Source organism: Lutra lutra, chromosome 5, assembly GCF_902655055.1.
Source record: "Lutra lutra chromosome 5, mLutLut1.2, whole genome shotgun sequence".
Classification (NCBI taxonomy): Eukaryota; Metazoa; Chordata; class Mammalia; order Carnivora; family Mustelidae; genus Lutra; species Lutra lutra.
The window spans coordinates 75,175,261-75,185,466 of NC_062282.1; the positions used below are offsets into that span (position 1 = coordinate 75,175,261).

Below are 10,206 nucleotides of genomic sequence, written 5' to 3' on the forward strand. Positions count from 1 at the left end.
ATTTTTCCTGCGCTTCTCTTTCTGCTCCCTTGCTTGCCCGGGGCCTAGAAGCCCCACCTAGTCTCCTTTTGCTGCTTTGCATGAGGTGGAGCCCTTCAGGAACCTGAGCACCTTATAGAAAGTTTGCATTTCAAGAGAAGAGGCTGCTGGAGGTGTTCTTACCCAGAGTCCTGGAGCTGGAATGTGTCCTTTACTTTTGGACAGAGGGGTTTTCTTCATGCCCTTTGAGAAGGATACTTGGCCTTGAGCTCCTACTCTTGAGGGCCACCCACTATGCTGTCCCAGCTCCCCAAACTCTAGGCTGCAGTCTCGGTGGAAGCCTGGCTTTGGGGTCTCCCAAAAATATCTATCCCAGACTCTACTTGGTTGGGGCTTACACTGTGCTTGGGGCTGCCAAGACCACCTGAGGGCTCTCTAGGACCCAGTAGCTACACACTCCCCTTCCTCTTCCTCACCCCCAGCATTTTTTCTGAGTAGGGGTAGCCATGGGGCCACGAGCAGGGGCAGGTACAACTTTCACTAGAAACCTGACACTTGGTGCTTTCTTTCAGGCCGCACGGACCTCTGTGAAACTAGGTAAGTCTGGCCTGGGTTTAAAGTCCTTTGTACAGGTGCTCGGGCCTTCCCCCCGCGCCGGCACAAACCTGCCATCAGCTGTATATAGATGAGAACGTCATGGTACAATAAAACAAGCGTGGTCTTTGGGGTCAGACGCAGAACACCCAGTTCCCTTCTCTGTGAGATGGAGAGACTAAGAGCCCCAGCCTTTGAAGGTTGCTGTGAGTTTTTGGCTTTGGGAACCTGGGAATATTGCATGTGCCGTTAGCAGGAGCACATGGTGGTTTAGGTCGAAGCTGGTAGATGGCAGAAGTCCCAGTTCCCATTACATCATGGACCAAGACATCACGATCTTTGTTACATTGTGGAGTAAAACAGGACGTCTCCCAAACCAAAAAGCAGGGGGGCAGGGGAGGGTAGCAGGAGGAGGGCCTGCTGGCCCTGCGCGTGGCTCTGACGGTGTCCTGGACAGATACGCATCCTTTCCTCTTAGGAAACTTCTCTTTTCCAGCCCCCGTGTATCAGCGGTTATTAGAGAGGATGAAACATTAGCGCGGAGGACATGGGAAGAACGCACATCGGCAGCTCACCGCCACTTTCTCTGAGTTTACCAAAGAGACTGAATGTTTCTGAAACCAAATATCACACTTCAGTGTACCTGGGCTGCACCAGAATGAGATCTGAGCCCTGGGTGGGTGGAGGGAGGAGGGAAAGAGATGTCTTCCCCCCCCCCCCCACCAAACATGGCTTGTTAACCCACTGCTTGTGGAGACCTGGATGTCCCTACCCGATAGTCGCTTCTAAAAAGGACCTGTCCTGAATGTGGACTTTCCCGCCCGTGCCAAGTGCTCTGGAAAAGGGGGCTGAAGTTTTGTGGCGCTCACAGAACACAGATCAGTCAGTCCAGCATCATGGGGGTGGGGGGAGGGGGTCCTGGCACAGTTGTTGTAAAGCTCTTTTACAACTGGAGAAATGGCATCGTTATAAGCTGTGAGTTGAATCGCTCTGTCAGACATGTCTTGTGCCTGCACGCGGCTTGGACACTTCTTGGTGGCCCTGTCCAGGTAGGAAAGGGAGGGGAGAGAGAGAGAGCATGCAGAGCCCAGGATTTCCCAGGTGTGGCAGAGCCATCGTGTGTTTGTAATAATAAAACTAAAGAAACGTACTCCTGTGTTGGCGGGAAGCGCAGGCCGGCCTGGGTATTCGCAAGGTCGGGGGGCTGTCTGCTTCTTGGGGCTGTGCTGGTCCTTCCTGCAGAGATTGCATCCAGGAGCAGTGTGACAAGGAGCCCCAAGGGGATGGTCTGTGGGACATGCTCCATCTTTGTTGAACTCATTTTCCTTTCAGCCTCTATGGGCCCTGAGGGCTCGAGTCCTCTGTGTTGCCTTGCCTCTTCTTGTTGGCTGGAAGTCCCCATCTCCCATCCAGCCTTGTGACCCCTGCCTTGGTGTTGGACTTTTGAATGCTCGGCACTACCCTGTGGAGAGGTTCCTGCATGGTCCCATTATACAGATGAGGAGGCCGAGGCTCAGGAAAGGTACAGGCCCTGGGAGCACCGCAGATAGCTGAACTGGGACCGGCACCCAAGCGTTCTGCCTCCCGGGGACCACCATTTGGCATGGGAGTCTGTCCAGGTTTTCCAGGCCCATACCCCCTGTGCCAACCCCCACATAAATCCTTTCCCTGGCTCCTTTGGTCTTCTCCATTTTGAGATATCCTCAGCACTGACAGCCTAGTGCAGCCAGGGCATCACTGTTCCCTGCCTGTGGCCTTAAACTGTCAGGGCTTGTTCCCAGAATGGTCCCAGGGGGCTGATCAGAGCATCTCCATCTGAGGTCTGTCCGCAGAAGAAACGAGATGATTCCCACAAGATGCCTAGCACAGCATTAGGTATCCCGATTTCTATCCCACTATCTGGGATCGCTCAGGATCCCTGCAGCTGACAGCCCTTTTTTGATGTCTGCCAAAGAAAGCCCCCTTACCTGGGGACAGGTCATTTTACCTCCAGGACCTGGAGACCCACACAGAACTCAGCATCATGGTTGGGGACAGCGGTGGCAGCCCAGATGGAGCCCCTCCCGCCGAGTCGGGGGCAGACAGACACTACCTGTCATACCTACAGTAACTCATCCACCACTCCGCAGCCCTCCTCGGTCCCTCCACAAATATCTGTGTGAGGCCTCAGTCTTGTGAAGTGTCCGTGCTCATGGGGAAGGGAGCTGTGCATTGGCTAATGGTACTGTGGCCCGCGCTTCCGTGACAGATGAGGAAGAATCTGCGGAAGTAGGGATGGAGGAAGGGATGCTGGGAGCTCTTGGAAGTGGGAGGGGATGAGAGCAGGTGTAGGAGCTCTCCTGGAGGTGAAGGGCTCCGGGAGGGGTGTCCTGAGAGGTGACAGTTAGCCTTCTGCCGCTCCCAGTCCTGCTTCACAGCTCTGCCCTGCTCACCCAGCCCCAGGGGCCGTGCTGGCTCGGCTGCCAGTGACGGCTAGTTCTTGCTGGATATGCTACCTCCATACTTCATTTAAGCACCCGAAAGGCACAGCCCTGACTGATCAAGAAAATATCAGAATCCTAAGAAGCGGTTAGGATCACTTTTAAAGATCTCTTTATTTAAAATAAAAACCAACACAAGTTCCTTAAAAATGCCCAAATCCCTCCTTCTGTGCCTGTGATCGCTGCCCAGCCTCCATCCCAGCCTCCCTGACAAGAACACTCCACTTTTCAGCCGGTGTGTCCTTCCTACAGACTGAGCATCACACACAGCCTGGTCCTGCCTTCCCTTCCTAGCCAAAAAAGAGCAAGCTCTCTTTTTTGGGTCCTGATACCCCTCATCCCCACCTATGTTGTTCTTGGAGACCCCAGGCTAAGGATTAGGGGCTCCTATCTGGGAACGGATGCCCAGGGCTGAGGGTTTGGCACTGGATGTTTGGGGGGACTGCTGGAGGGAGGTGTGCACCTGCCCCGTGTTCCCCTCCGACAGAAGGCCAGAGGGCAGCCCAACCAGGAGGTTGCTTAGCGCTGGGCTGACCCCTGCCCATTGGGCCCCAGTAAGGAAAAGGAAGGAGTAGGAGGAAGGCCAAGCATTTTGCTAGTTCCCTTCTCTCTTTGCTGTCACTAGGCAGCTGGCAGGCCTTCAGGGTAGAGAGCACTGCAAAGACCCTGAGCACAGGGGCCCTGGGAGGGGAAATTTCCCTCTTGTGCTTGAAGCCATAATTCAGTGTCACGGTCTGAGAGGAGCTGCCCGGAATACTGTGCTCAGAAAACTTTCCAAAGCCAGGAGAGAAGGCCATGGAATGAGGGATGGGCCCAGAGCCCTTTCCCAAGAAGTCAAATGAGGCCACTTCTGGCCATGCCTGCTTGGCAAAGAAAGAAACGTCTCCTCTGTGGGATCCTGTGACCAAACCCAGGACCAAGGTGGTTCAGGGAAGTACGCACACTCCCAAGTGCTTACACACTCACATGTACACACTCTCACACGGTCACACATTCACACTCACACCCCTCCCCCCACACACACCTGTCTGTAGGCCTGAAGGGGCTAAAGGACCCCAGATAGAGCCTCAGGCACAGCTAACCTCTGGTGGGGAGAGGACTCTGGGACCTGGGGGAGGAGCCCTGGTTGCTCCCCAGGAACCTTCGGGCTGTGGTCTCAGGCCTCTGGGAGATGGCCACACGGACCATCCGGAGCAGGAGGCTGTCCCATCCGGAAGCTCTTATCGGTGAGAGAGACGGTGGAGTGAGCACCCTGAAGAACACGTGGGGCCGGGGAGGGGGCTCTGGGTGGAAAGAACAGTATGTCCTGATCACATTTTCATTGTGGTAAAATATACACAGCAGGGAATTTACCTTTTTAATCATTTTTTAAAAGACTGTTCATTTATTTGAGAGAGAGATAGAGAAAGCAATCACACATGAGTGGGGGGAGGGGCAGAGGGGAGACTCTCAAGCAGACTCCGCACTGAGTGGGGAGCCTGATGGAGGGCTGGATCCCATGACCCACAAGATCACAACCTGAGTGGAAACCAAGAGCCAGATGCACAACTGACTGAGCCTCACAGGCTCTTCTTTCCAACCATTTTTAAAAGTGTGTAGTTCTGTGGCATCAAGTACATTCCCATTGTTGTGCGATCATCTCCAGGATTCTTTTCATCTCATTGGGTGAAACTGAAACCCACTAAACACGAGCTCTGCATTCTCATTCCCCCTGCTCCCCCCGGGCCTCGGTCATCTCTGTTTGACCTTCTGTCCCTATGAATTTGACCACTCTAGGTACCTCATATAAATGGAATCATACAGTACTTGTTCTTGGGTGACTGGTTTTTTGCCTTAGGACGCTTTCTGGGTTCATCCACATGATGGCATGTGTCTGAATGTCCTTCTTTTTCAAGGCTGAGGAATCATCCATTGCTCATATGCCACATTCATCCATAGATGGAGGATGGGTCGCTGCCACTTGCAGGCTATTGTGAATAACGCCACTATGAACATGGGTGTACAAATATTTGAGTCCATTTTCAATTATTTGGGGTATATACCAAAAAAAAGAATTGCTGGATCATATGATAATCCCATCTTTAATTTTTTGAGGAAATGGGGCTCCTGGATGTCTCAGTCAGTTGAGCACCTGACTCTGGATTTGGGCTCAGGTCGTGATCTCAGGGTCCTGGGATGGAGCCCCAGTGTTGGTGTCTGTGCTCAGCAGGGAGAAGCCTCCTTGTCCCTCTCCTCCTGCCCCTCCTCCCACCCCCGGGCGCATGCACGCACGTGCTCTCTCTTTCTTTCTCAAATAAATAAAATCTTTAAAATTTTGAGGAATTGCTATACTGCTTCCACAGTGGTTTTGCTATTTTATTTCCCACAAACAGTGCACAGGGTTTCAGTTTCTCCATGTCATTCTTGCCTTGCTGTTTTCTGATTTTATAACACCCATTCTAATGGATGTGGTTTTGATTTCATTTCATTCCCTAATTATGAGCAACTTTGAGCATCTTTTCATGTGGTTATCAGCCCTTTGTATTTCTTTGGAGAAATATCTATTCAAGTCTTTGCCCAATTTTGAATTAGGTCATTGGCTTCTTGAATGTTACTGAAATTCCTTATATATTCTGGATATTAATCTTTCATGAAATAGATAATTTGCAAATACTTTCTCCCTTTCTGTGGGTTGCCTTTTAACTTTGTTGATAGTGCCCATTGATGAGTAAAAATGTTTAATTTTTATTAAGTCCAATTTGTCTGTTTTTCTTTTGTTCCCTATACTTTTGGTGCCATATGCTAGAGATCATTGCTGAATCCATTGTCATAAAGCTTTTCCCCTATGTTTTCTCCTAAAAGTGTTTACATTTAGATCCTTGACCCATTTTGAGTTAGTTTCTGTGTATGGTATAAGGGTCTGCGTTCATTTCATGCAAACATCCAGTTTTCGCAGTCACATTGGTTGGAAAGACTGTCGCCTTCCTGTTGAATAGTCTTGCCACTATTATTGCAAATCATTTGGCCACATATGCAAGGTTTTATGCCTGTGCTCTGTTTCTGTTGTTCTATAGGTCTGTTTTTAATGAGTCAAACCACACCATTTTGATTGTTGTAGCTTTGTCGTGAGTTTTGAAATCAAGAATGTGAGTTGTCTGGTTTTTTTCAGGATTTTTTTTTTTTTTTTGGATATGCAGAGTCCCTTGAGATTTCATATGAGTTTTAGGATAGATTTTTATATTTCTGCAAAAAGACCTCATTGGGATATCACTGAAACTGTAGATTACTTTGTGGTACAGTATAGACATCTTTGCAATATTAAGTCTTCAAACCCATGAACACAGGATGTCTTTGGTTTATTTTTGTCTTCTTTAATTCTTTCAACAGTGTTTTACTCTTTTCTACATATACATCCTTGGTAGAACCTTGGTTAAATTAATTCCTGAGTGTTTAATTTGCTGATGATACTGTAAATGACATTGTTTTCTTGATTTCCCAGTTTGTGCTTAGAAGATTGCTTTGGCTTCAGGGTGGAGGGAAGGAGCGGAGCTAGGAAACCAGTCAGGAGGCTGTCAGAGCTATGCAGGCAAGAGATGACGGAGGACCAGGGTGGTCTCACTAGAGACGGAAGGACATGGAGGGATGAGGTCTATCCTGGAGGTAGGACAGACAGGATTTAGGATTAGTTTGGAGGACTGGTGTGGAAGAAAAGGAGAATTCAAAGATGGTGATGTTTCTATCTCAAACAGCTGGCCAAAAGCTGGTGTCCATTTTTCTAAAATGCAGAAGAGTGAAGGAGAGGCTATCAGGAGGAGAAAACTAATGGCTCTACTTTGGATATTTGAAGTTGAGGAAGCCCTTTAAACGTCAGAGTGGGATGTCAAAGAGGCTTCTCGATATCCAACCTTGGAGCTCAGGGAAGAGGTCAGGACTGAGTTGAGGTGTTTGGAGTCATTGCATATAAGAATTATTCACACACAGTGCCTAGGTGAGATCACCTAGCAAGAGTGCACAGATAAAAAAGAGAGCCTTGGGATTCTCCAGCATCCAGAGGCCTGGCAGAAGAAGAGAAACCTGCAGAAAGACCCAAGAACTTGTGTGTGGGGCAGTGGATGCCAAGGGAGGAGAGCCTTCCAAGAGGGATGGCATGTCAGCCATGTTAAGTTATTGATGTGCCCACTGGATTGGGCCATGTGCATGTCATCAGTGGTCTTAGCAAGCACATGGTCAGTGGAGACAAGAGGACTGCATCTGGAGTGAGAGGGAACAAAGACAAGATGGATACATTTTGTGGTTTGAGTGTAAATAGAGGCCATTTTCAGGGAATGAGAACCCTGTAGGTGAAGGAAAATCTGGAAATCATCTACCCTTTCAGTTTCATCCTTCACGCCTGGTTCAGAAGGCCCTTCCACCATCCCTTGTGCACCCATTATCATAGTCTTTTTTTTTTTTTTTTAAAGATTTTTTTATTTATTTATTTGACAGAGAGAAATCACAAGTAAACAGAGAGGCAGACAGAGAGGAGGAAGCAGGCTCCCTGCTGAGCAGAAAGCCCGATGTGGGGCTCAAACCCAGGACCTGGGATCATGACCTGAGCCGAAGGCAGCGGCTTAACCCACTGAGCCACCCAGGCGCCCCCCATTATCATAGTCTTAATAACTTATTCAGAGTCATTCTCCATTTCCTTTCTGGCTTCCCCTGTGAAGGTGTGAGCTGTTCTCTGTCCCACCACTGTGTCCCAGCATTGAGCACAGGGTCTGGCCCACAGTAAGTATTCAAAAGGAGTTATCCCAGAGCCTGGTTTCCAGACAGGCAATAACCCCTTGATTGAACAAGATGGCCTTGGGCCCCTGTTGCCCACTGAAAAGGAAGAGGGAACTTTACAGACACTTGGGGCATTCTTCCAGAAGGCTGTTAGGCATGTGGATTGGAGGAAGCCTGGCTCCACTGCTCTCCTCAGAGCTCTCCCAGGAAAGCAGAGGGTGGCCTGCTCTGGTCTGCTTCAGTCCACTCTGGCAAGATTCCTCCCCACACATACACCTTACTGGAGAGGGGGCACCTGTGGGCCAGCAGGCCCCAGGAGAAGGAAAACATCTGCTCCAGAGAACAGACAAATGGCTGGTTAATCACACCACAGAGCAAGTGACTTATCCTGAGCAGGTGACCGGGCCCTCTAACTCCCCTAGGGAGGAAATATCACGCTTAGGTAGTTTCCCTCATTTCTAGGCTCCTCCTCCTCCAGTTGTATTGAAGAAAGAAGGTCTGAGGTTTGGGAGCAGCAGAGACAGAGGGGAAAGACTTTTGATTAAATATCCTCATTTGGGCAGAAATGAGTTTTTGAGTGAACAGATGGAAAAACCACTCTCTCCCCTGTCAGTAGGGCCTGTAAGTCCCTATGGCTTCCTGACAACAGCCCGTAAGTAATTCGATCTCAAGGAAGCCATCTGCACGCAGGGACCTTTCCCTGGTGACAGCTTTCAGTCTGGCTCCAAGAAGTGGAGGATGAGGGAGACAGCCCTGGTAGTGGCTGGTCACACCATGGTCGGGGAGGGGAACAACACGGGGCTAGGGTGTACACTCACACACGCGTGCAGGCACACACACACCTGTATCCTCAGTTCTTCCAACATACAAGCACAGCTCCTCAGAACATGCCAGAGAGCAAAGCAACAACAGTCTCTGAACTACCAAGATGCAGCCTCAAATCCCAGCCCTCCTCTGACAGGAAACACCACCATTCAGGTCCTATTAACTTCCTGCCTAGAGTAGGGGTTCCTGATGTTCCTTGAGCCAGGAGCTCCCAGTACAAGCTGGGACCCTGTCCTCGGGACCAAGTCCCTACAGTACAGAGTTTTGAGGACCACTCCCTCTGGAACCCTACTCTATGTACCTTTCATACAGACCCGAATTCCCTAACACTACAAGCTTCTGGGGCGCAGCAAGACCTCTGTCTTTTAAACATCCCACTTGGACACACAGTCAATAAATACACGTTCATAACATAAAACGAGTGGCAGTTCACAGCCACCCGGTTTCTGAGCCTCAACTGTGCACAGAGGCAGCCGCTCATGGCACAGAGACACCCCGCTCGTGACACCAAGAGAGAGGAGAGAGAACGGCGCCACCAGGTCGAGAGGCCCTCTGATGGGCTCACGGGTGAGAAGCCCTGCAAAGGTCAGGAGGGTGGGAAGACCTTCACCCCGAATTCAAAACCTTTTTAACATGACAGAATCCACACTGATGTGAGCCCCTGGGGCCTTGAGTGACATGGAAACACCTTTATCTCTGGTCTGTTGTGACAATTCCACCAGGAGGAATAACCCACACGGAAAGTAAGTCTTTGAAGGTAATTCTCAATAGCCTATGTCTTTTTGGAAATCACAGAATTTACACCAGTAAATCATGAAAAATAAAAGCCCTTTGGCCACCTTTCTAACTCCATTTTTTGCTTTAGGAAAAGAAACTCTTATTTGTGAATCTTTATTTCCTAATGCACCCATCATTTTCTTGTTAATGTTTAAACTCAATTTGGCTTTGTGTTGCTCTAAGGCGAGAATTCAGGGTCTTTGTGAATAATGTCACCTCCCAATTTTTATCCCAGCACCAGGGATTCAACAGTTATTTCCTCTCCTATTATATTGTTTTGCCTTCTCAGAGATACATTTGATTTTTATTCATATCAGCTTGTGTCTCAGGGCCATATTTTCTCATTTTCTGTTCCTTTGATTTGCATATCTGTGCTCACACCCGTACCACACCCCTTAAATTGGTGTTAATTTAGTGTCTTTTAATGTCTCCGATTTCTTTGCTTTTGAAGATAACTTTTTTCTTTTTGCAAAATTAACACTTTCTCCTTGTAAAGGTTTTAGAAAATAGAAGCAGAAAGAAAAAGCAAAAATCGCCTATAACTCTACCAACCAGGGACAACCTTTGTCAAATGATCAGAGCCACATTCTTTCAGATTTGGTTTTTGAGGTAAATGTGAGCATACGTGATGTATCATAACTTCCCTTTATTCTACTAACGTAAATTATTAATAAGCTTCAAAACAAAAGCAGAACAGGTGCTGTGATAGACGGAATTTTGGAGGGGGGCTTCTGTGACCTTGGCTCTCTAGCGTTACTCCCTCTTTGGCAAAAGATGATCCAGGTGGATCCAATCTAATCACACAGCT

At 48.9% G+C, this 10,206-nt stretch overlaps 1 protein-coding gene across 2 annotated transcripts in view; it reads left to right on the forward strand.

Moving 5' to 3' along the window:
• The window catches only part of TGFBI (transforming growth factor beta induced), a 32,612-nt gene extending 30,889 nt beyond the window's left edge, over positions 1 to 1,723 (forward strand). The window contains exons 16-17 of one of the 2 annotated variants that reach the window (XM_047730411.1): positions 552 to 576; positions 1,052 to 1,723. In XM_047730411.1, coding sequence (XP_047586367.1) covers positions 552 to 576; positions 1,052 to 1,110 — 84 coding nt within the window. In that variant the 3' untranslated portion in view covers positions 1,111 to 1,723. The remainder of the gene's footprint in view (positions 1 to 551; positions 577 to 1,051) is intronic. The other variant, XM_047730412.1, reaches the window with a different exon arrangement.
• Positions 1,724 to 10,206: the final 8,483 nt, after the last annotated feature.